Raw genomic sequence first — 26853 nt, 5'->3', positions numbered from 1 at the left:
CCTCTTGGGCTATCTTGGTGTGACACCAAGGTGTGTAGTTTTGTAGACTTCAAAGTATCCCTTCTTCTCAGTACAAACTTGGACATGCATTGGTGGACACTTACTAGGAGATTGTAGCGAGCATAACTACCTAGCACATTTGGAGCTCTATATGCACGGAGGCAATTAATGGCACGAGGTTCGCCCACCTCAAACCTTATCCACCATTTGCATAGATATTGCACATACTTTGATGGCTATTTGGTCTAGGTCTACCTCGACCAAGGGGATGAATTTTCTCAAAGAATGGAGAGATTGTCCTTTCTTTTCTTAGACTATCAAAAGCATGACATGGCATTTTAACCCATAATGTTGTTTTTCAATTGTTCAAACTCTTATTCTACCACCGGATTTTCATGCTTTGCATTATGTATTTTTACCTTATGGGCTCTCTTTCGTACTTAATACAAGTCTATTTCATGAAAAAAACTTGACTATTTAAAAAACTACAAGCATTATAGTAGCTTTTGTACATCATCCACATTGTGTATGGGGAAGTTGATTGTCTCTAGCTATTTGATGCCCATTCAATAGTTCAATCATCTTTAAATTGGCATGGTCAATTTTATATCGAATCAACCAAAGGAAAACATTAGGTACTACAACAAAGAGAAAAGGGGAAATAGGGCATCTCTAGCTTATGTGCATTGTCAATATAAGATGCCAATATTTCTCCATTAAGCGAGATGCATGGTATGCCATTAGATAGCAATAACTAATTGCCACTAATGAACTAAAAACCAATCCCACATCTCTTAGTGTCGAAATGATGAAGTCCCACTCTAGTGTACCATGGACCTTGACTTTGATGCTTTATGCACATCCCTTTACAATGGTACCAATTTGCTAAAAGGAATCATAAATTACAATGTGAGAAAAATATATGGAAAAACACAAAGTCAACCCAAGCAAAATATCTTAGCATTCCAAAGAAGCTCCACTAGCACCTTAGCAAATCTACCCAACACTTAACATGGAAAGACAACATGTGTGTTTGAATTTCATCATCCATGTTGAGTATATGTATGCACCCCTAAAGTCATGCTTGTGCAACAAGGGACACGCCCACATGGCCCATGCATGCATACATATACACACGCATGTAAATGGGCCCATGCACATACACATGCAATATGCATGCATATAGGGGAGCATGCTCATCGAGAGAGTGAGAGACAGATTATGAAGAAAGAGAATGGATTTAACAAAAATTACATGTATACCACTATTGCATGGTGTTTGAAATGGCAAGGTTGATAATAGGTTCAGAAACATTTGCAAGCATTCCAGGAATTTACCATACTGTAAGAAACATCTTAGTGTGCCCACTTAGTTTTTAATACAAAAAAGAAGAAGAGCAGCAAAGCATCGTGCACAAAACAATGAATGCTGTTTCTTATATACCTGCTTGATAAACATACACAAACGCTGGCATAATGCCTTTTAAATTCACATTACACGAGTCATACAAGGATTATGTGGTACGTATTTGAATATCAACTGAAGGCATAAGTCATCAATCATCAGTCATGATCAGATTGTTCATAATGTCAACTACAGGATTAAGACTGCTCTATCAAAACCATGATTCAGATTTCATCACGTTCAGATTCCAAAATTGAGATATAACTAACTACATTATAACCTTACCCAAACCTTATTAAAAAAAGAACAGTGGGCACATAGTGCAGGCATTTCAAAAAAGTCCAAAAGTTTATGAATGTCGAAACATGCTACTTTGTATGCTCCCTAGAAAAGGAGGAAGAAAACCTTCTGATACTTTGCCCAGAAACCATTCTTGTACTTCAGATTTGGTTGTTGACACTCTACTATGATCTTAATCTTACATAGCACAAGTTGCAAGCATTTGCTCATCCTTTTGTCTGCAAATACATTGGCGATCACGTTATCAAATATTTTCCCTCATTCTTAGAATGCTTAATACTATAATGTAAAAGCACGAGAACCGAGGCAGCAACACAGTGATTTCTACAATAACATATCTTGAATTCTCCAAAACCAACAACACCTGCTTCATGTTCATCATTTGCTGATCTAGTGTAACACTTCAACCTATTTCTTCCCAAAAAAGTTCAGCAATGTCCTTTGTTTTTCCTTCGTGGCGGTCCCTGAATTCTTCATCTCCAAAGAAGATTCGAAAGCTTGCTTTCTTTTTACTCCTTTCCCATCAGAGGGCTTACATGTGGCATCTGTATCCGTGATCTTGCTCCGTGACTGTGGAAGGTTGACTTCTTCCTTTGTCTCAGGCTCATCCTCAAGCTTATCATTCGTGGTTCTCCTCATTCCATCCTCATTTGGCTGGATTGCAGCAAGAAAGGCTTTCAATTCATTTTCATCCAATACAGATCCTTCTGAGAGCTGAAGTTCAGATTCCTCAGTTGGCACTTTGAAATTCTCCTCATGTTTCTTATGAGCAACTTTAGAATGTGGCTTAACAGCACTTTGCTTATTGAAAATCTGTGTTATAAGATTTTTGGTTTCGGCTACAGGCTTAATCTGCATGAGAAAAAACAAAAAATCAAGTCCAAACCCTCAGCCTACTGAAGTTTCTGCAGTGAAACAGCCAACACTTCTTTGCTCCATATATCTTTTCATTTTCTTGAATTTGAGCAGAATAATTACAGAAAACTAAGGGAATAAACCCAAGAATCTCAGCAGAAGAATTACAGAAAACTAAGGGAATAAATCCAAGAATATGATGTCAGAAACTCACAAGAAACTAATGAAACAACAAGACAGCCTGACTTCATTACATGCCTTTCATCATGTTCTTGTCTAAAGCCATCTGAAGCCTTCAGAGTATTACATAAAGATATGTATATTCCCCATCCTGCCTCACCCCAAAAGTTAGAGATATGTTGCATCACCTCGATGCAGACCTTCTACCCTCACAAGGTAAAGTTCTAAGGATTAGCTTCTCCCCAGCTGCTGCTAGCTTGGCTCTTCCTCTTTGTGACCTCTCTAAACAACTAATTCCTTCCACCTTTCTCAGCCTGCAAATTATGCTCAAACTCTGCAGGCCTTTTCCTTGTTCGAGGTTTACATACAATTGATCACCTACATCATCATCCCCTATTGTATGTCTACCTAAGACTTGATCCTCTAGTTCACCGGCCTCTAGTTCTCCCTTTTCTTCCCCGAAGTCGTGATCTCCACCTTCCTCCATTACAATGTCATTATTGTCACCTTCTTCGTGGCCCACATCGTCATCTTCATCCTCTTCCCTAGATCCATCGGCATCATTATTTGGATCTTCTACTGGCATCTCCGTATCCACATTCCTATCTTCAAAAATATGTCTGCTTCGAGGAGTAAATCGGACCACGTACCACCATCTTGGATCGAGCACGATGACAAAATTTTGAATTACATGACACCTAGTGACATGTTGCTAAAAATATCCTTCGTAATGACATCATGTTTTACATGCCATCAGCCACTCAATTAGGCTTGGGTGATGTAGCGAGGTCAATGGCAGATATCCTAGTATCGGTTGTATGTGGAGCCTGATCTTTTTTTCGAGATTTTTTTTGGCGGTGCTTTGGACCCAAGCGTGCTTATACCCATTCTATGAAGGTGGGGTAGGGGAGGAAACACCCCCCCTAGGATGACACCCTCCATCGCCGGGGGTTTCCAAGGGGGGCCAGTGACATGCATTAGGCCCCCCTTGGCGGGGGTTCGGGGGCAACACCCCTGAAGCAAAAAATACATGAAAATTGGTGCATGAGTTGCTTATGAGTTGTGGTCAAAATTGTAAGATAAGGGTGTGGCTCACATAGTAGAAAAGCAGTGGATATATTGCTTGCATTTTTGTATCTTCTTGCTTGCTGGATAAGAAAGACGCAGGTTTATGCATTCCACATCTTGCATTGTTGCTCTGTTATCACGTTGCACCTAACAGTATCAATACTATTCAATAGGGTCTTGATCAAGTCCCTTCTCTAGAAGTGCCCAAGAAAGGCACAGAGGCCTATTAGCATTCAAACTTGCTCACCGCCTCAGCTTGGATGATGCCTTCATTGGAAATCACAATGCATATCTGACACTACCCACAGAGGTGAATGCATTATAGTGCAGATTGCAAGCCTATCATACACATCTAAACACTAAATTTATCACAAAACCTTTGAAAACCAGTTTCTAGCTTTCCACCTTGTCAGAGCTGGAGTCCCAAACCAAGGATGTCACATATTGGTATTAACTCATGGCCTCTCTCACAAATAAATACAATACAGGAGCAAGCGAGCATTCTTGGCGCATTGATCTGAAAATCTGAAATTTGTCTCTTTTCCTGCCCTCGATAAGAACCTCTAGCGGGTCATCTATAGAGAGAGGATACACCTCTAATCCAAGATTTACAAAAGCCAAAACAAGTAGAATATTCTCAATGAATCCCCACTCCCAAAAACCAGTCCGTATCACCAAGTTGTAAGGAGCATAACACTGATCTTGACCCCATCAATCAAAAGGATAATCCACTGTGCTCTAGATGGAACTGTGAAAGTGACATACAAAGGGAAATAGAGAGCAGATCTGCGAATAGAGAGAGACAGGAAACTGTGAATAGAGAGAGAATAGACTGCACATGAGTATACAAGAAAAACTCTGCGACTTCACACAAGACAAAAAACAACTATACAAACACCAGGCTGAAATAGCCCTATATACAGGAGCAGGGGGACTATGGATGTGGCCAACCGGGTCTACTAACCTGGCCGATCCAACCAACTTGGTCTGGTCGGCTAAAGCAGACCTGGTCCAGTTGGTTAGCCCAACCCTGATTCGGTTGGATGATCCGACCCTGGTCAGGGTCCCAAACCAGCCCATAACTAGCCTGTGACTGACCCCAAACTGTGGACCACTAACAAGGGCTATACCAGCCTAAACCAGGCCTTGTGACTCAGCCTCTAACCCGGGCAATGTGCCCTCGCTAGATCCCCTGCTAACCTACAGAATATACTTAGAAAGTGGTACACCTTTCTCTGGCCTGGCACACCCACATTGAAGCCCTCTCTCTCTCTAACTCACAGCCAGGAGATGACTAACTCCAACAGCCCCCCTCAGCTCTTGGATGTCGAACCATAGTAATTCCAGAACTTTTGAAGAAGATTCTTTCCTCCTTGCCAAGTAGTGGTCGTAGCCAAACCATCTTGTCCGTAGCTCTACTAGCAACTTGTTTCTCAGCCTCCAGTGATGAAAAGGCTGGCTGCTTCTTGCCGCTCCAAAACATTGTTCCCAGACCAAGGGTACACCTATCCTCTACTATCGAACTTCTTGTGACTGGATCACCTCCCAGTCAGAGTCACTTAGATGAGAACCTAGGTATCAGAGAAGAGAGCACAAGGAATTTGTAGATCCCTCCTTCAACTGCTTCTTCCCAAATTACTGGCTTGTTGCCTTGTCCTTGATCACCATTGACTCTTCCTTAAACTCCACGTGCTTGCCAATCTTGTACACTTCTTGCACTGAGAATAGGTGGTAGCCAAGAGTTGCAACATATAGAACCTGGAAGGTATGCTCCCACCCTTTGCCATTGGGAACTATGCATAACCTGCTCTCACCTTCAACTGGTATAGTAGAATTATCATCAATGAAAATTCACCTCACCGCCACCCAAGATCTTGGATCTCTCCTCGGGAATGTGTCATGTGCCTGGAAGCACCACTGTCTACAATCCACTCTTAAGACACACCATTGAACTTAACAAAGATGGAACTGATGTTACCTGCCCCTCTGAACTTAAAGAAGATGGAACTCCTGTGTCCACAATCTCCAAGTGTACAAATGCTGGGGTTGTTCCGACTAATGCAAACAAATCGGTACCCTCCTTGTGCCTTTGCAGAGGGCATGAGCACTTTCTCCAATATTGGCCCTTCTCGCCACAATGGTTACATGACTGATTGTCTTCAAAGCCTCACAATCTGCACCGGACTTCTTTTCAGAACACTTTCCTTCTCCTTTACTGTGGCCAATTCTCAACCCTTGTTCTTGCAGGGTCGCTAAGGCTTGAGATCCTCTTCCTTGGAGAGGCTATCGAAACGCTTTTCCTGAACAAGCACCATATGCACCAGCAGCTCCCACGTGAGAGTGTTCAACCTCCCATTGGTGATGAGAGAGGAGTAAAATGCTGAACACTAGGATGACAGATGGGAAAGCAACGTGATGGCCATGCCCTCAGAAGAAATCTCCTTGCCTGCAACTTGTTGATAGGCTCTCGCATGAATGCTAACTTTGCGGGATCCCACACTTGCATATGGACTTCCAAGGCCCTTCAACTCCAACAAGTAAGAAGTCAGACAGGTCATATGATTGCAGCACTGATTCCATCATCACTCTCTCAAACTTGCCATACCCGCACGGGCCGCCGGGGGGGGGGGGGGGGTTCACAGGATGTCCTTCTCCCAAGCTCTTCACGCCTGTAGCACACTTCTACATCAACCTGTCCACGCTGTCAGGACACCTTCGTCAGTGTTTCACCTTCTTCCAGTGCTGTCCATGCCTTCAGAATCAGCAGCAACTTTTGTTTGCTCCTCAAGCTCTCCTGGGTCATACTTTACACAAACTCAGGCTTCGATGTTACATGCGCAGTCACCCTGCCATCAAGACAAGGGCGATGCAGCTGAAAGGTGGTAGGGGTGGTGTAACAGGTGGCGGGAGTGGCGCAGCAGGCGGCGGGGGGTGGCGCAGCAGGCACCCTTGATGGTGTGATCTCTAGGTGGCCCGGTGGCCTGCTACCAGCCGTGCGATAGCACGGGAGCCCATGTGGGGACTAGAAGGCAGCCCATGAAGGCCTAGAGGGGCTGGGAGAGGGGGGGCTGAGAGGGAGGGGGGGGCGGGGGGGGGGAGAGAGAGAGAGAGAGAGAGAGAGAGAGAGAGAGAGAGAGAGAGAGCCTGCCTTCTTGCAAATTTGAGAGACCAAACCTAGCCTAAGCGGACAAATGTATGGCTTTGTGACATGTCATTGTACTAAAAGGGTGAGCGACTCCAAAATCAGATAACATGGTCTATGGTGCTTGGACATCATGGATATAGTCTGGCCAACTGAGTGGACATAGGATTATTTACATTTCCTAGACAGAAAATTGGAAGACCTCAAGACATCTTGAGGAAAACTTATAAGGTTACACACTTTTACTATCATTGAATTTTGAGATGCTCTGAAGATGTTAACTGTGCGAGTAAAGCTGATCAGTTTACTCAAAAAAATTGTGATTAGGCATGATAAGTGGCCCATATATTTGGGAGGTTGCCTCATTTATGCTTATAACACTAAGCACTTGTTGTTCAAGTAGCCGAGCACCCATAATTACAGGTTGTAATAATGTTATGAGCATATCTACCTTAATTATTGGTGATGTAGAATGCCAAAACATATCATCTTGAAGGTACCACATGTTGTTGCACAAACATTCGATACACAACTACTATAACACCGATAAGATCCGTGGGTTCTTTATCATATTTACTTATGTGCTAATTATTGTGGAGGCTATCTTATAAATGTAAGCACAGGGCTCAGTGTTCAGTGTTTTTTAGTACCGTACTCTCCCAAGCGCAAACCCAATGGACCTTGGAGTAGTTTGGCTTCCAGCTGAGATCTCTTGTAATGGATAGACCTCAAGATTGAGGGTAGTTCTCGTTTTAAAATCTATGGCCGTGTGGTGAGTGCCTAGCTCCCTTCCATGTTTGTCAACTTATGACAAAATCAATCCTCTGATGATGGCTTCCTAGTTCTAGGATTTCCACATTGTATTTCTTCTCATGTGCAAGCTCTGGTGTAGCATGGTCGAATTCCTATTTAAGATGGTAAACCTATGTATAGGATTTGAAAGCCTTGAGGATCCGTTTTTGAGGACATTAACAAGCCTTAAGGGAAGGGATGACGTGACATGACGGTGACGATTACAATCAGCATAGGGTTCTACACTACGCGCAAGCACCCTTGATGAAGGGTTTACCAAATACTGATTGGTGTAGTTTGCCTATTGGGCAAGGGAGGGTGCAAGATGGCAGCCTTCTAGCATTGTATAGCCTTCCCCAACTCGATGAAAGAGGAACGGAGAAGTGGCCTAACAAATACACAATGGTTGGGAGGAAATATAGACAGACTACTTACTAGGTTCAAAGGGATTGCAAGATCTTAGCCAGTGTCCCCAGCATTTCTATAGTCATCATGAAAAACCAGAGCAAATGTGAAGATGACATCCAACAAGTAACTCTCTCTCTTGAAAAAAAAAAATTGCCAGATCATTGAGCTGGTGATTTCTGTAAAGGAACAATAACTCACTCCATGGAAGACACACACTTCAAGTGCAGAAAGGTCCACTTGATCATATGTAGCCTTCATACCCTAGGTGAGATATAGAAAGGTAGCGTATATGCCCTTATTAAGACAAATTTCCATCTTAAGATTTTGCACAGGATTAAAAGAGGAAAGATTTTCATAGAAATGCTTCAGAAGGGCTTGAGAATCACTACGGATAGTCAGCAGTATTTAATACAGCATTCAATAACGGTTGCAATTCGGTTCGCTTCCAAAGGCAGAAATTCAGAAAAATCAAGCTTACGACCATACTTGCCTCTTTGATGCATTCAGGTCCATTGAAAGATGTTTTTCCCATTGCAGGAGTGACAGGATACCAAACCTGAATACAAAAGTTGTTGAACTAAGAGGTATTCATCCGTAAAACAGGACGACCTGACCTTATGATCAACTCTTCAAGCTTACTGAATCAACCAACATGACCCTCTCACAAAAGAAACGTTTACAAGGTCTTCAGCCTCATAAGGCTGACTGACACTCTGAAGAGAGAACTCCGAGATGTCCTGATTCAACCATTCATCTACACTTGCCCTGCTTCCCAATATGACGGGCATCCTGTCTGCATCCACACTGAGAATATCAGAATGATATGTATCTACTTGTGAACAACAACAAGAATAATGGAAAAATGCACTGACAACACATGATTTGGCAGTCAAACTATCCACGAACATCCAAGCACATCTTCTTTTTGAACTCTTCTTCAAGCTTCAAAGGCTTGATTCATAGTGATACATTTACCTGAACTCAACTTCCGAACCAAAAACGTCACTACCTTTCTTCCTAGAATGTAGTTGTAGTACCATTTCTCTTCCCAAGACACTCTACTGTGTGCATTCCCTGCTCACGCCATCAATCATTCATACACTTTGACCTAATAAAGTTCCTACTCTTGCTTTAAATTGTTTGGTCTGTCTTGCCATGCTATGTTCATCTTAATCAATGGCATCACAGAGTTGCTTAAAATTATTTATTACAAACTCAATTTAGCCTCAATTAGGTGTTACTATTATACAAATTCATGTTGGGTTCGATTATCAACAGCTATGAGAAAAAAAGCAAGAATCTCATCGATGCAGTGTCACTCGACTCAAAGCTAAGACATACAGGCTATCTGAACCACACGTAGATTCATTTCAGCCTAGGTACGTCTGAAGTGCCTACCAACATCTATCGTAATAAATGACTCTTTGAAACGTTCTGAAGGTAATAGGAATCTCCATCATATAATTACCTTAAAGCGCTACAAAGAACTTACAAACTGACATAAAAGTGACTAGAGACTACATAACGTATACTTTGCTCAGCTAGCAGAAATCACATAATCATGGAAAAACCAATCCAGCAAATTCATTCAAACTTACTTCATCATTGTCATCACCTCTCTCTCTCTCTCTCTCTCTCTCTCTCTTCCAATAGTCAGCAGATATACATGGGAGTCTACCTACAAAGATGAGATGAGGGGTACAGGAGGAGTTCGAGGTTCAGGTGGAGTTGCAGTCCTTTTCAGATCCACACTTCGGGCGATCATTTCAGTAGAACAGAGAGATACACATTCCAGATTTCTTTGGATCCGGATACGACACATGGACAGCCGGGATCTGTTTGTCGCAGTTTGCTGCTTCCCCCCGGAGACCTCCCACTTTGCCAGAGATATTCGAGGTGCTGATGAGACATCCCCATTTGCTGCCCTTTATCAGTACATCATTGACTTTTCTAGCCGCAGAGAAGTCCTTCTAGTGGGGGGCTTCAACGCGAGGACAAGGGCCCGTCAGGTACTACTCCTTGACTTCAGAGATGATTCCACTCTACTGCCAGATGTTGACCTTGAGGAGGCAGGTATGCTACGGGTTTCGGCTGACAGGCGAGGTCCATTCTCATCTTATGGGCAGGCCCTATTAGACCTCGGTAGGATACATGATCTCATTATCTATAATGGTCTTGACAAATGGCCCGCTTCACGTGGTTTCACATGCTTTCTACATAAGGGGGGCTCCAGTGTTGTTGATTACATCATGGGATCCCTTGTCTTCACATCACGCTGACTTCACTGTAGCACCTCTCCCCCTAGGGGCTGATCATACATACCTTTTCTTTCGCATCTCCACCTCCCTTCGCACAGCACCTTCCACCCCACTCAGTGCTTACTCCACCTACCACGATATACGCTTTGATCGGGATCACTCACCTTCTTACTCTGGCCATCTGTACATACTTCTCCCTTATAATGACTTCATACCCCTTTAAGAGGATCGTGCTGCCCTTGTCACCCGCTCACTACACGAGGCTGCCATTCATGCTTTTCCCCACACCACCCGCTACACTCGCCCACCACCCCCTGGAACCGTACCCTGTAATAGCTAGTACGATGATGAGTGTAAGGCCTTACGCCGTCCACTCAGATTTGAAACCAAAAACAGTCTTCCAAGCATACCAGATACGCTACGTGAATACCGTAGACTAGTAGGGAAGAAGAAACTAGACTTCGTTCGTCGGAATGAGGAGAAACTACTGAACATTTTGTTTAGTAACAACTCTAAGAGCTTCTGGCGGAGATTTCTAGAAGGACGGTCCCCTCCGCCACTCACTGACACCCAGATCTAGTTTGATTATGCACGCACACTTTATGACATCCCAAACCAGCCAGTCCCTAACCTCTCACACATGCCTCGTCCCACATCCTGCACCCTCTTCACTAGAGGAGGGGTAAAGGATGCCGTAATGAAACTTCATAATGGCCGAGCGAAGGATCATGAGGGGCTATGCACTGAGTTCATTGCATATGGGATTAACCTCCTAGCCCCGATGTTAGCAAAGCTTTTTAATAAAGCGGTTTGTTTGGGATTTCCACACACTTGGGCCATTAACACTATCTCACCCATGCACAAGGCAGGGGATCCCATGAGCCCGGAGAACTACAGGACCATTATGATTGGACATGTCATGTCCAAGATTTATGCATTAGTACTTGACTCCGAGGTTAGCAGACTTGCAGAGTGTCAAGGACTTAGAGCAGCAGGATAGGCCAAATTCCGACGTGATCATGAAACCATGGACCACATTCTCACGCTTAGATGTATCATCGAGGAGGCGAGGTCACGGAAGCAGAGGCTTTATTGTTGCTTTGTGGATTTCTGCAAGAAATTTAACATGGTCCCGAGAGCCCGCCTCATACGGCGCCTACAGGACTTGGGTTGTTATGACTAGGAGATCATTTGGGTTGTCATGGCACTTTACGAGAGAGTTTCTGGCAGAGTTCGGGCAGGATCCAAGTGGACAAACGAGATCATGAGTACCATGGGGGTCTTGAGACAGTGATGCAGACACAAGGGGGTGTAGGTTGCTCTCTTGCGGGTACGCTGATCCAGATTTTGCTCTATGCAAATGACCTGGCTCTCTTGTCTTCCTCAGCAGAGGGGCTTCAGAGACACCTAGACGCATTCTAGTCCTTTTGTGAGTCTCATAATTTGAATGTCAACCTGGGTAAAACCAAGGTCATGATCTTCAATACATCTCGAGCCATCATGCGTCACGAGCAGTTCACATTTGAGGGGTCATCTGTTGAGATAGTTTCATCATACACTTATCTTGGGGTTATCTTCTCCGGACCGATCTTGGGGTGTGCCTCATTGGACAAACTAGAGAGGCAGTGCTTCCGCTCGCACTTTCAGGATCCACGCACCAAGGGGTTGCTTTTTGACTCCTTGGCTCGCCCAACGGGGATGTATGGCAGCCCTTGTTGGGAGCCAAACTTGTCGGATACAGAGTGGGCCCGTGTGGAGCGGTTACAGGTTCTCATGTTATCACGGATGATTCATGGTAAGTCATCCATTCCTCACCACATCATTCAAGCTGAGTTTGGGTCACCCCCTTTACAGCTAGATGCTGCATTTCAGGTCATCACATATCTGTACCGAGTTAGGGAATATAGGGATTATACCTCGCGACGTAGCAAGCTACCATGGGTAGCTCTATCCTCTTCTATGGCACTTGCAACAGGAGGAGATCAAAGGTGCTGGTATGCACGTACAGAGAGATGGTTTGAGCGACTGGGGCTCCACATGGATAGACTACCTCCCTTCCAGTATAGCATGGATGCTCTGATTTATCCCCTCTTATCACATGAGGTCAACCAGGTTATCCGTGAGGATCTACTATAGCTACACACTTTTCGGACCTGGTTGGGACCGAGTGAACTCCCACTGAAGCTTAGCTTCTACAGAGATCACTTCTTACATATCACAGTGGAGGGTTTCATTGACCCACCAGAATACACACAGATTCACCTACCTCACTCGTTGAGGATCTCTCTTGGGCAGTTCCGGGTCTCTTCACACAGACTTCGCATCGAAAGCGGCAGAGCAGAGCGACTACCCAGGGAGCGGCACATATGCACATTGTGTGACATACAGGAGGTTGAGATAGAGAAGCATTTCATCTTCAGGTGTCTTGTGTACTATGAGATCCGAGGACGTTTTCACTGCCTCTTCAGGGATAGTTATGGGATTTTAGCCCGTTTCCTCTTGTACCCAGACCAGCCGTGTTTGGCAGGTTTCATTCATGAGGCACTTAGACACCGCGAGAGGATACTCCGAGCACGTAGACAGGAGCAGACTTCTTCCTCGGTTGATCCCTTAGAGCTCTATCACGGAGTTCTTTCAGCTAGATCACATGGACCCCAACGAGACTAGGCCTTGACATGACCGTGACCCGGAGCCCGTGACCCGACAGCTCAAACAGAGGGTCGACACACAGATCACACTTGGAGACATCCCCTCCTTGTTTAGAGTCGGAGCCCGACTGTCGGGGGTCATAGTAGCCCTGGTTAGACGCAGAGCTATGACCAGAAGATGTGCCAGGACCGCACCTTTGAGTGGCTGACAGCACTCTATTGCCGACTTTATGCCTCCACTGCCTCATCCATCCTGATATCTTGCTGTTGCCGAGGATGATGATGATATTGATGATGATGCTGAGATTGATATATAGTCGACCATCGACATGACTATGTTGTACTTAGGACTTAGTACTGCCATTCTACATTTTTGCATTTTGCATTGGTATGGATGCTCATTTAGTAGCTCCACTACCACAGCTTGTTGTATCAGGATTTTCACAGTCTCATAGACCCATCGGTCTTCCCAAGACTTTAATAAACTTTCTTTCTTTCTTTCTCTCTCTCTCTCTCTCTCTCTCTCTCTTTTGTTCACTAGCTTAGCACTTTAGCTTTCAGCAAGGGCGTTAGTGAGCCCTTTGCTTCAGCCCTTAGTGGCTTGTATCAGTTACCTTTTGGTTTATCATTTTGTCTCTTAGGCCCGCGAAGCCTCCCGCAGACGTTAATACTCTCTCTCTCTCTCTCTCTCTCTCTCTCTCTCTCTCTCTCCCCCCTGTCACTCTCACCCGTTTCTTATGCCCTCGCTGCCGCAGTAGCAACAATCCTTAGCCCTTAGCCTTCAACGCACAGAGGCGACATTAGTGCCCCAAATAGGATCGTGGAAGGGTCACGGTAGCAACTCCATTGCGAACAGCCGCTCCAACCCCAGCTTGGTTGGCACGTATAGCATAGGGTCATGTCGGAGGCCGTACATCAGCAAGTTGCACCAGCTGAACAACCTACAGTAGGGGCAGATCAATCACACAGCAGCAGCAGCAGGTTCAAGGGGGGCTTAGGTTGGGCTGAAACTCCCAGCCAAACTCGGGGGTTTACGACAGCAAGAGAGGGGTTTATCTAGTCTACACATACTGATATGGAGACGCCCAAGATCAAGGCGTTCACCCCTGCGAGACCCTTGTATTCATTTGTTGCAGGTTTTGGAAGCAAAGATCCATTGAGCTTACTAAAGTGAAAGAAGCTAGGAAAGCAAGAAAATGGGCAGTCTACTGTGAAGGGGATACATTGATTAGAGATAATCCCAAAGATCTTAGTCTTAAATTAATGTAATGAAGCTCACACTATGATAGTACCTATAATAGCTGTGAACTGCTGTATGCACTCCCTACGAGATGTCTTGTGCACTCCCTATCCCCTCGGAGATGTAAAAGCTGCTTTTTTTAATGTGTAACTTGTCTCATAGGCCCGTGAGGCCTTCTGCAGACATTAATAAATGTCTCTCTCTCTCTAGTACAGACCCCCAAGAAGCATTATTTATTATCTGGAACATGAAATTAGAGAGCTCAAGCTCCTAGTTGCAGCTCTTAGCAGTAAGGTGAATGAGATGGAGAGAAAAGGCAAGCAAGAAATCATTGCAGTAGTTATGGAGGAATGCAACACATTTCCACCAGCACCAATACTTGTCTCCAAGGTCAAGGAAATTATTAATAATCAGGTCAGTTCAGCCAAAGAAGAGATGGCCTTGTTGCCAAAGCAGACTTAGCAAAGCAAATCTTTACACAGAAGTAAAACAGCAACAAGCCATAATACGTAATAAGAAGATATCACCCATTGGAGGATTGCCCAAGGATTGTCTTGGCTGCTTTAGTGTAGAAGAAGAGTACACAGAAGTGCATGCCTCAAGAAGGAAATACCACAAATAGAGTGGGATGAAGATGATATCAACTATGTCTCCCGAACGGGAATGCAAGTACAGGTGTTTTTCAGAGAGAGGGCAGGTGGGGGGGGGGGGAGTTTGATATCAAGGTGTTACTGGAGCAGGACATGCTGAAGAACTTATTTGACAAAAGAAGGGATGGCCAGCTGAAAAAGAAGCCAGAATTGATGCCAGCAACGCTGTTAAGGAATCACTGGAATGCAGCTTTGTGAATGTTTGTGACAACACGAAGAAAGGTTTTTGATGACGAAGCCATGGATAAAAATGAAGGGGGATCCAACTCTGTTCTGATAAATGAATGCCCCAGCTGCTAACCCTGAATGTGGAAACTTTGAATGCAGATGGTCTATTGTGATATACACAGCCGTGTTGATGATGTCGGAGTTGAACAGGGTTCCTGAATTTTGTCTGCTACCAGATTGCTTGGCAGAAGATGATTACATCAGTCATCTAGGAGGGTGGAACATATCCAAATGAGGATGACAATTATGAGGCAAGATTTTGAAAGGAAGGTCATCTGGGTTATCTCATTCTCCTTTTTTTCACACAATTCTGTGTGAACTGCAACCGCACCTCGACTGTGAGGGAGAGAAACCATTTTGCTTTTTTGGCAGGTCTGTAATCACCCGCATCTCTTGTTTGGCGGGGGATTCAAGGATTACAATCTCAAAGTAGAGGTAAGACTTACTGGTGTGAGGTAGTGCTCAGCTACTTGCAGTAATATCTATGTGTGAGGTAAAAGACTTATTGGTGTGAGGTAGTGCTCAGCTACTTGCAGTAATATCTATGTGGAGCCAAGTTATTAGTCTAGATAGGATATAGTAGTACCACATTAGATTGTGTTTAAAATTTCTGATCCGTTAGATGGCCCTCTTGCTAGATTTCTAGAAGTCCCATAGCTCTAGAAGAAGGGCAGCAGAGAGTCCAACTGTGTCTCAAAGAGGCAGGACTAAGTCCTTGCTTGAAAACCAAATCTAATAGCAATAAGAGGCTAAGCTGCATAAAACCATACAAAGGCTTTGTAAAGCTTAGATCAAAAAGTGGGATCTTTCAAAACAAAAAATCGTTAAAAGTCGACATTGTGTGAATTTCACAATGAAAATACACATTTAACCGCCGATTAACTCAAACTTGGAATAAAAAGCATCATAGCAGCCAATTTCCCAACAGTAACAAGCTTTTATGAAATACCAATCAGCAACTTTCTCACCATGAAGCCATTGTAAAGCCTTGGAAGAGCGAGTTGTTAAGATTGTAAACGTATAAAGAGCTTCACCTGCAAATAAATGACACAATAATGTAAAAAAAAGGCAGTGTGATTGATCAAAGATGGTGAAAACAGAAAAGGTCTTGTTAGTATCCAAACTTGCTGACAAATGAAATTTCCAGCCCCATTTAGAGCAAAAATACAGATAAAACAATAAAACCAATTCACATGTACAATATGTGTGCCAAGTCACACAAATCTATCTACTATGAAAGTGTCCATACATTAGATTATCTGAGTGAATAAAAATAGTTAAATCAATTAATTTTCAATTAGCTTTTCAACATTGTCCCATTACCCCTCTACCCATGCACAGAATTAATTCATATGTACCACACCCCATTCCATTGATAAAAGATCAGACATCTCCAACATTTCAAGACAAACTATTGATCGCCACTTTCACCCTTATTATCACCCCTCTGAACAAAAACGATTTTGCTAGAAATAAAGGAGAGAAATTTTGAAAATACACAGAAAACCTCAACCATGAGATTATTCTGAATAGGAAGAGTTCATCAAAAGGCTTTTGAAACGCTCAAATTCTAATCTCTGATTTCTTAGCGTCGATTCCTGGGTACAATTACAGGCGATGGCATCCCGAATATCCTCCCAACCTCTCTTGTAGATTGCATGCACACAAGATATGTAATTTATTTCCTTCATGCCTATCCACAAGCCCACAATTCCCTAGATGGTTTCCTCATGCCACATGTCATCATTTTAGACCTTTAACTTGGTACACCATTTATCCCTCTCTTGGGGCACAATTAAAACAATTTGCCCCTTGGCATTCTTACACATTTAGGTGCACCTAGGCCCGAGCACTCAGAACCACCTAGTCGATGCCAATACACCCTCACCTAGGACCTTGGCAGTTACTTCCCTTGACCATTTAATTTAGGCACATGAAATATTACAGAAGTCAGTCATCTAAGAGAAAATGCCCGCCGATCTTTCTGAGGTCATACTATCTCGGCTAGAGCATAACATTCCTTCCCTCTTCAAGCATCAGCGTCCTCGATGATGAAATCTGGGAACACTCTCCGTAACTTCTGATAGCATTCCTTTCCCAGGTAGCTTCTCATAGAGGTAGACCATGCCATGCAACCAACACCGTGGGTATCTTCCGATTGCACACTTGCATTGTTCCTCAATCCAGGATTCCTGTTGGTTTGCGTCTTGCATTATCCTCTATCTCCTGAAACAAAACAACACCTTCGATTAGTGAGTCACCAGTATGCGAAAATTTCTTTAAACGAGAAACATGAAACACTAGGTGCACCTTACACCCCTGTGGTAATTCTAATTTATAGGCTACCTTGCCTATTCTTTTTAGAATTAACCATGGCCCACAATATCGAGGTGATAACTTAGCACACTCTCCTGCAATCAAAGACTTAGAGTGCGAAGGAACCCTAAGAAAAACCTTTTCTCCTTCCTTAAATTTTCTAGCGGATCGGTTTTCATCCGCATACGCCTTAGCTTACCTTAGCGGATGTTAGCTCTCGCAAGTGCTAGCATCTCCCGCATCTGAAGCACAAAGTTCGTGGCACTAGGCACTTTCTGAGGTATTCCAACTATAGTTGGATTCGCTGGTCTATAACCATAGTTCAGCTCAAACGGACTGAACCCTGTAGAGGAATGTTTTCTATCATTGTAGGCAAACTCTAACAATGGCAACCACTTGTCCCATGCATGTTGCCTCAATGACACATATGCTCTAAGCATATCCTCTAAAATTTGGTTGATTCAATCTGTCTGACCATCCGCTTCTGGATGATCCCCACTACTCATTCCCAAATCAGTCCTTAGTGTCTCAAATACCGCAGTCCAGAAATGACCGGTAAATTTGACATCTCTGTCTGACACTATGGATTTGGGTAATCCATGCAGACGAAATATATGTCTAATAAACAAATCCGCCACTTGCGGGGCACTAACAGATTCTCTAGTTGGAATGAAGTGAGCCATCTTGGTAAGACGATCAACCACCACAAGGATAGAATCATATCCACCTTATGTCGTAGGCAGCCCTACAATAAAGTCCATGGAAATGCTCTCCCACTTACTTAGTCGTATCTCCAAGGGCTGTAAAAGTCCGGGTGACTTCACCCGCTCTACCTTACTTACCTGACACAAAAAACGACGTGTCGAATATGCTTTTTCATCTTTGGCCAAAAGAAATCTCGCTTCACGAGATCATATGTCTTCTCGACTCTTGGATGTCCCGCACATGGGCTATCATGGCATTGTTGAATGACTCTCTGCCTGAGATCATTCTGATTAGGTACTACTACCTTGCCATTTCTTTTCAGCATACCATCCCTTATGGCATATCTTGCATCATCCTTTTCCCCGGATTTTAACATATGAGCCTTCGGCCATAGGCTCTGGACAAACTCGTCCACCTTTTGAGTTTCTCTAATCTCGGCCATTAGAGCACTCTCTAACACCGTGAAACTCATGTTATGCATAATGCGTGACAACGCATCAGCAACTTTATTATCCTTCCCTCTTCGGTACCGGATCGTCAAATTAAACTTCTGCATGAGTTCTGCCCACCTAGCTTGGCGGCCTCTCAAATCAGGTTGTTTACAAAAATGTTTCAGAGTATCATGATCAACATCCACATAAAACTCTGATCCATACAAATAATGTCTCCATGTTTTCAAAGCATGGACAACAGCATACAACTCTAATTCATGAGTTGGCCAATTTCGTTGAGAGGGAGAAAGCTTCTTGCTTTCAAAGGCTACTGGCCTTCCCTCTTGGAGGAGAACTGCTCCTACTGCAATGCCACTTGCATCGGTTTCAAGGAAAAACGGTTTCTGGGGATCAACTATTTTTAACACCGGTCCTATGACCACAGCTTATTTTATGGTGTTAAAACTATCCTGTTGATTCTGTCCCCATAAAAAAATAACTTTATCTGAGGTTAGATTAGTCAATGGCGATACTATTTCGGAATATCCTTTGATATGCCTTCGATAAAATTGGACAAATCCCAAGAATGATCGCAAAGCGGTCAAACTCTGAGGGATTGGCCAAGTCAGTATCACAACCACTTTCTTTGGATCCATTTCTACCCCCTCAGGAGTAATTATGAATCCTAAATATTCAAGTCTTACCATACACAGTATAGTTTTCTTTTTATTTACATAAAGACTGGCTTTCCTCAAAGTACTAAACACTATTCTTAAGTGTTCGTGATGCTCAGTAATACTTTTACTGAATACCAGAATATCGTCAATAAAATGTAATACAAACTTTCCGATATACGGACGTAGTAAATCGTTCATAAGCATGACGAATGTAGCTGGAGCATTGGTAAGTCCAAAGGGCATTACCAAAAACTCATAATGTCCAAACCTGCTTCTAAAAGCGGTTTTATGCACATCCTCGGCTCTAATACGGATCTGATGGTAGCCACACTTAAGATCTATCTTACTGAAAATTAAGGCCCCATGTAATGCATCTAGCAAATCATCGATCCGAGCCATCGGATACCTGTGCTTAATAGTGATATTATTCAATGCTCCGTAATCTATACAGAGACGAAAAGTATCATCTTTCTTCTTCTTTAATATCACCGGCGAAGCAAAAGGTGAGAAACTGGGTTGAATCTACCCCAGCTTGAGGTATTCTTCCAGTTGTCTTCGCACCTCAGCTTCTTCTATAAAGCTTAATCTATAGGGAGGTCTATTTACAGGTTCTGTCCCCGGGATAAGCTCAATTTTATGCTGAACATTCCGCTCTGGAGGTAACCCATAAGGTAATGCATCCCTAAAACAATCAGAGTACTTCTCCGATATCTCTTTAGCCAACTCGACCATTTCCCCATCTAGGATAGCCTCAGTGCTAGCCGATGCATCATCAATCGACTCTACCAATGCTATGCATAGACACAGAAACTCTTTCGGAGTCTTTCGAATTTCCATGGCTGAAATCAATGGTCCTCGAGGTAAATCCTTTTCACCTCGCAAAACATATTCTACCCCGTTCATCTTAAACTGATAAATATGCTTTTTCCAATCAATGGCTGGATTTTTCCAAAAATGCCAAGCCATGCCTAGGGCTATATCTGCATGAGCAAGCCTGGTCAACTCAAAGTCCAGCTTCTCAACATAGTCCTGTATTCGAAATTCCAACTGGGTAACCCTCTGGTCCCATACTTCAGTTGAACTTCCGTCCGCCATCCTGACCGTATAAGCATAGTCACACGGACTAGTTTTCAACTTGAGCCTCTTAATAAGCTTCGAGTTAATTACATATTGTGCGTTGACGCTGAGTCAAACAATACAATCACATCATGATTGCCTACTTGCCCTTTCATTTGAATCAACTCGGGCTCATCGAAAATCGTGTACCCCGTTGCTGTGGGTTTTGAAAGGATGTTATTGGGTGCACCGCTTACTAACTTAGTAATAGACACACTTAACAACACAGGTACTAACCTCTGAGAAGGTCCTGCCAATTGCATCTGCATATGTTCCGCATTGGGACTCCTGCATTTCCGTGTCGCATTCAGATATTATCATATTGGCCGTGCGACGGTCTTTGTTTAGTGGACAATCTTTCCACTGATGTCGCTGAAGGCAGCCGAAGCACAGTCCTTTTCTAGCTTTTTCTTTTTGCTCAGGGGTCAACGAGAATTTTGACCAAGCCCGGGCTACCATTGGAGTTACTTTTCTTTTCACCCCAACGGTGGTACTTGTCTTTGCTTGTCCCTCAACCGGCTTCACCTGCTTCGTTTGGCCACTTGGCTGCGAGACACTTGTCTTTGAAGTCCATTTCCTCTGAAATCTCCCTTTTCTCGAGTACTCATGCTGAGTCCCTACCTGCACAAATCCACTAGATCTGCCTCTGGCATCTTCATAGTTCAGGGCTACTGCAATAGATTCATCTAATGTAGTCACATATTTAGCCCGAACTTCCATTTTAATTTTGTCGTTCAGTCCATAGATATAGTCTTTCAACTGAACCGACATAGGGAGAGGGTCTCTTATCTTCATAACACATTCCTTGAACTTGTCAATGTACTCTGCCACCGACAAATTCCTCTAGCAAAGGTTTCTGTAAGCATCCCAAGCTCGGGACTCTTCGTCAGGTGGAAGAAAGTGTTTCTTAAATTCAGCCTTAAACCCTTCCCAGGTGGTAGGGGCAACCTAATCTTTTTGTTGTTTTATCCACCACCTATCCGCTGCCTCAATAAACAGGTGAGTGGTCTCGCGGATCTTCTTTAGATCAGATCTGATTTCACAAATGGCGAAGGCTTCTTCCCACTTGTGTAACCAAACCTCGATCACATCAGAACTGCGCTCGGTCATCCGACCAACGTACTTTTCCGGTCTATAATTAGCAATATTAGGTACCTTGACCTTCGCACGTTCCGACGAGTGTACTGGGCTCTGGCTCTGCTGGAGTTTGCCCTTTTCATTTCTAGATGGTCTAGCCGACAAGGCTTGCACCATCTCTCTAATTTCATTTTGACCAGCGTTCACTTGAAGCTGCTGGTTCATGATCTGTTGTAAGGCATCTTCTAGTACAGAAATCCTACCCACCAAAGTAGGTGTGGTGTGATGGGACACTTGTTGCGTAGATCGTGCTCTAGATTCACCAAGATTTACCCTGGAATCTTGTCCCTCTGCCTCCATTGTTTCAAAAGGGAAAATAGATTTTTTTTTTTTCACTTCAAATTCCCCTTTGCTGTACAGGAATAATAGACTCCAAACTGAAAATTTGTATAGAAGGGAAAAAAAGATGCTCCCTGGAAGCTCCACATAGCGCAAATATCCTGATTACAAGCCTACGACTGTACGCGATCCTGCTCTCCTTCAACGAATCCATCAACGGCTCAGCCGCTCCATCAACAGAAGCAGCTCTCTGCGCTCACATCCCTACAACCAGACCTCAAACCGACAGCTTCACCTAGCCTAAAGCAAGCGAACAACGAGCTCCATAGCCTCCACTAGCGCAAATGCCTTCGAGCTTCATCAACGCCACGATTATGCCATCAACACCAAGCGGTGGCTCACCAAACGCAAGCCTGCACGAACAGAGCCACCTAAAACAGCCAAGAGGCTGTCGTCGCCAAGAGCCCGTCAATGCCCATCGCCAGCCTACCCCGCTGATTTCCGTCGCTGCCCTTCTTTCTTGCACTCACCCAAGCTATTCGCTTCTCCAGCCTGCTCTCTGTTTCGGAATCAGCCTCAGCTCACGGGCTATTTACGCGACCACATCCCAGATGTGCAACCTTCCACGCATCTTCGGCGCTGCTCTCTTGTACGCAATCCCCTCGTCCAGCCTGAACGCTCTGATACCAAATGAAACGCTCAAATTCTAATCTTTGATTTCTTAGCGTCGATTCCCGGGTACAATTATAGGCGATGGCATCCCGAATATCCTCCCAGCCTCTCTTGTAGATTTTGCATGCACACAAGATACGTAATTTATCCACAAGCCCACAATTCCCTAGATGGTTCCCTCATGCCACGTGTCATCATTTTAGACCTTTAACTTGGTACACCATTTACCCCTCTCTTGGGGCACAATTAAAACATTTGCCCCTTGGCATTCTTACACATTTAGGTGCACCTAGGCCTGAGCACTCAAAACCACCTAGTTGATGCCAATACACCCTCACCTAGGACCTTGGCAGTTACTCCCCTTGACCATTTAATTTACGCACGTGAAATATTACAGAAGTCGATCATCTAAGAGAAAATGCCCACCGATCTTTCCGAGGTCATGTTATCTCGGCTAGAGCATAACAGCTTTCATAAAACTTGAATAGTTCATGAAATAAAACTTACTATTTAGAAAATTTGCTGACATTTCTCCACGATGCCCACATTGTGGAGACTAAATTTATAGAGAACTCCTGAAAAAAGAAATTAGCATTAAAGACTCTTGTCTTGTAGACCTTAAGTCCAAGAACAGTGACAGCCTATAAGAATTGAAGTCTGACGTACAGACCCTAAGTAATGGGGCGTTGAAGAAACCCTAAAAATTAGCCTGCTTGCGTGACATGACAACAGTATTTCTCTATGTGTCTTCTGCCACAGTAGTTACAAACCAGGTCTTTCTTCTTGCCTTTTTCCTTATCTTTAACTCTGAAAGCTGGTTCACTTGTACCTGCCAGGTTAATGTTGCCCTCCTTTCTTCACTCAAGCATGGAAACAACATCATGAAAATTAAGTGCATCAGAATTTAGCCCAAGTATGGTGACAATATCGGAGTACTTGTGTGGAAGGCTTGCAAGCAAAATTGCTTTTGCATCATCACTATCACGACGGCGTGACTTCTGGCGCATGCATGTGGGCAAGACCCTGGGAAAACAAGGGGCGAGGTCGAGGGTTGCTTGATGTGCTAGAACCTCTAGCATTTGTGCCTTGGGGGCAGATGCAAGTTGTAGGGCCAAGAGGGGCCCAAAGAACCTTAGAATTAAGGTTGGTCATTGGTGGGCTTTCAAAAAGGCCCCACTAGAGGGGGGCCTAGGGGCAAATGAAGGCCCTTGGGGGCAACCCAAGGCATGGGCTGCCACGTGGCAAGCCCATGCAAACATTTTTGGAAAGGAAGCCCAAGGAAGGCCTTGGGCAAAGAAAGATGGCACACGTAAGCTTACGGGAGGAAAAAGGAAGCCTGCGCGAGGTGACGCCGTCAATAGGAAGAGGCTGGCTAATGGACGCTCGCGGGAGGCCGTACGGGTATGGAAAGCTGTGAATGAAGGCTCCTTGGCTGCACGGGCACCGAGAGCTGGTTTGGCCTTCCTTGTCGAAGCTGTATGATAGTATGGACTGTTCCGTACATACAGTACAGACGATTGTACGGATGGCAGACTCTGTTCATCAATGAGCTGTACGGTCAGGTACGACAGTATGGATAGGAGCTCTTGTACGGTGATCCACGTGCTGCTGTACGGGCTGTGGTACAAAGCATCTGCAGCCTCCACTAGGAATCGCTCATGGGTGAGTGAATGCCTAGGAGAGCTCACTAGAAGCAGTTGAGTAAGGGCAGGCTTGTTGCTCCTTTGGGCAGCTTGCAGGTACGAGGTTGATAGGCTGGCTGTTGCCTCGGGCTGTGTGCTTATGGTTGGGCGGTATTAAATGCCAACTACCCGGGAGTGAGCAAAGCAATGACCAGCACAGTATATGCTTGGTAAGGAGAATGCACACAGAGGTTATGCTTGGGGGTCATGCTGGCCAATGAGCAGTGGGCTGTGTTTTTCAAGAAACTTGCTTGGCAGGGTGATCACAATGTATGCTTGCAGATATTGTTTATACTTCTGAGCACGGGGGGCAGCTCAGTTTTGCTTTCACCCATTGTTTGGATATCCCAGTGGATCAGTGAACACTTGTGATTGATTGGAAAGGCCTTGCTTGGGCTGTGAATAATGGCTCCCATGTTAAATGCAGGTGTTTGTACTGAGTATGGGTGCTTATGGTCACATGGGTGTGATAGCAGAGCTCCGCTGGGCTAATGTGTTGTGATACTGATGCCTCTGAGTGAGGGAAGAGCACTGAATGGGAGCGGGTTTGGATGCATTCTGTATCTTATTTGCTGGCTTTGGTTGGTCACATGTTCCGTGGGGAAATATGTTTTTGGTTTCTCTCATTCATGTGAAGTAGAAAGAATACAATAAGAAGGCCCACATTGTGGAAGAGGAAGGACAAGGGGATAAGTTTGCAACCTTTGCACAAACAGAAATAATTGACTTGGAGAAGGACAATGCATATACTTTTTAAGTGACTTTTTCAGCTAGGAGTTGGTTAAGGCATTGGAATTTCCTCAATTTATTTGCATTGTGGCAATTTTAGTTTGCAACCCCTTCTCTTTTTATGGGGGGGTTTGTTAGCTTTAGCATTTGTGTGGTGTGTGTGGTAAACTCCAAGGGTGGTGAAGAGCTCTAAGGTTTGTGGAGGGATGAAAAGGCTAGTGCCACATGGCACTATCCCATGCATGGTCTTACGTGGTGACTCCCATCTTGGCTGGACGACTCTGAGCCAGTTCTTTGCTTGTCTCTCCCATGAGAATCGGAACCCGAAGCTCCATGAAGAGGGCTTCTATGATGTCTAGAAGAAGCACCGCAATGGATGATTGGTTCGAGGCTGCTGGCGACACTTCTCTGCCTCCTCATAACTTCCTGTGGCTCTCCATTGATATCATTATATTCGTACTTATTCTGAACAGTTTGCCCGTGTGTGTGTCATATGCTCCGTGTGTTTGGAGGTCGTGGTGTCTACCTTTGTAGAAGCCTCCTACAGTGATTGCAGGTCTTTAATGGAAGATTGCAAGTGCTTGCTTGAGGAAACAGTGCGCAATTGATTAACTGTGGTAGAGAGCTCCATTTCTTAGTTATGAACAGCCTCTTGGGACAGTTCATTAAGTATGCCATAATTGCTTCATCCCTGCTGTAGAGGAAGTCGGGGTGGTAATCGCTGTTGAATCAACTGCAGTCCATCACGACTGGTAGTTGTAAGGTAGGATTGGGTGCTGGGAGCTTGGACAAGTGGTGCGATTGAAGGCAAAAGGCCTGGTTAGGCTGCCTGATTGCTTGAATAGACCGATATCAGTAGAAGTGGAGACGAAAGGGTGTGGTGGCACATCTAGGAGAGGGGAGCAGTTGATAACAGCTGTCCCTAGAATGATGAATGCGTATTTGGCCACAAAGGCTGAAGGCCTCTTTAAAAACAAAGCTCAGATTTCAGGAAAAGTGCCCTAAAAGCAATGCTTTCCAAAAGCCATACGCTTTTGGAGGAAAGCAAAGCTTTTCAAAAGACATGCTTTAGGTAGCTTTCGGAAGGCTGTTCGAGCCACTTGAGCCACTAGGTGACCGCCTTGCCTGTGAGGTGCATGGATGCTAGGATGCACTGCTCGTTGTCCTTCGTAGGCATCACTTTCGAACTGATTGAGCCACGAAGTCAACACTACGGGTTCCTGCTTACCATCGCACCGTGTGAACTTGAGCTTTCCGGAAAGGAAGGCTATGCTGGAGGTGGTAGTCTCTAGAGAAATGAGAAGTTGCCAATCCCATTCTTCCTTCTCTTCTCGAGCAGTACGTTCTCGGAGCTCCTTGGCCTCCTAAGCCTTGTGGTCCCGGAGTTCCTTGGCTTCTCGAGCCTCTCGATCGCGTTCGTCTTTTGCTTCCTGAGCTGCCCGATTGCGTTCTTCTTTTGCCTCCAGAACTAGCCTTTCACGCTCTCTGACGGCCTGCTCATGATCTTCCCGCATCTCCTGAAGCTGGGTCATGCAGGTGAAGAGAGCCTCGGACTGTTGTTGTTGCATCTGGATCATAGCCTGCAACATGGCTGTTATGGCAAACATGGAAGTGTCTATAGGGTTCTGCGGTGGGGGTGGGGGTGGAGGCACTCAACCCTCCCCCCCCCCCGGCCCCCCCCCGTGGAAGCTCACTGGTGTTCATGGTGTCCTTACCAGATCTTGTCTGGACCATAAACAATGGGGCTGTCCCTGACTGAACTGAACCTCCTGACTTCTGAAAACGAACTTTCCCCTCAGGCCGCAAGGTGTAAAGACCTGCGGGTGAAGACGGGAGCTAGCCTGATGCACGATGAAGCAAGGGAGGGAGCGGCTAATGGAGCATGGTACTACCACTAGTCCGGGGTAGATACAAAATACCCACAAAAAATATCTAG

At 44.5% G+C, this 26853-nt stretch overlaps 1 protein-coding gene across 3 annotated transcripts in view; it reads right to left on the bottom strand.

The window, feature by feature from the left end:
* Nucleotides 1–1616: 1616 nt before the first annotated feature.
* LOC147888193 (embryonic stem cell-specific 5-hydroxymethylcytosine-binding protein) overlaps nt 1617–26853 on the bottom strand; it is a 109173-nt gene continuing 83936 nt past the window's right edge. For 2 of the 3 annotated variants that reach the window (XM_087393514.1, XM_087393516.1), the window contains 4 exons: nt 16142–16207; nt 8830–8942; nt 8640–8705; nt 1617–2556 (listed from right to left, as the gene is read on the bottom strand). In XM_087393514.1, coding sequence (XP_087249640.1) covers nt 2113–2556; nt 8640–8705; nt 8830–8942; nt 16142–16207 — 689 coding nt within the window. In that variant the 3' untranslated portion in view covers nt 1617–2112. The remainder of the gene's footprint in view (nt 2557–8639; nt 8706–8829; nt 8943–16141; nt 16208–26853) is intronic. The other variant, XM_087393515.1, reaches the window with a different exon arrangement.

The sequence above is a fragment of the Dipteris shenzhenensis genome, chromosome 22 (genome assembly GCF_047967505.1).
Source record: "Dipteris shenzhenensis isolate YYH24624 ecotype China chromosome 22, Dip_SZ_1.0, whole genome shotgun sequence".
Lineage (NCBI taxonomy): Eukaryota > Viridiplantae > Streptophyta > Polypodiopsida > Gleicheniales > Dipteridaceae > Dipteris > Dipteris shenzhenensis.
Note: the sequence above shows the minus strand (reverse complement) of the source record. Positions and strands in the feature narration are given on the sequence as shown.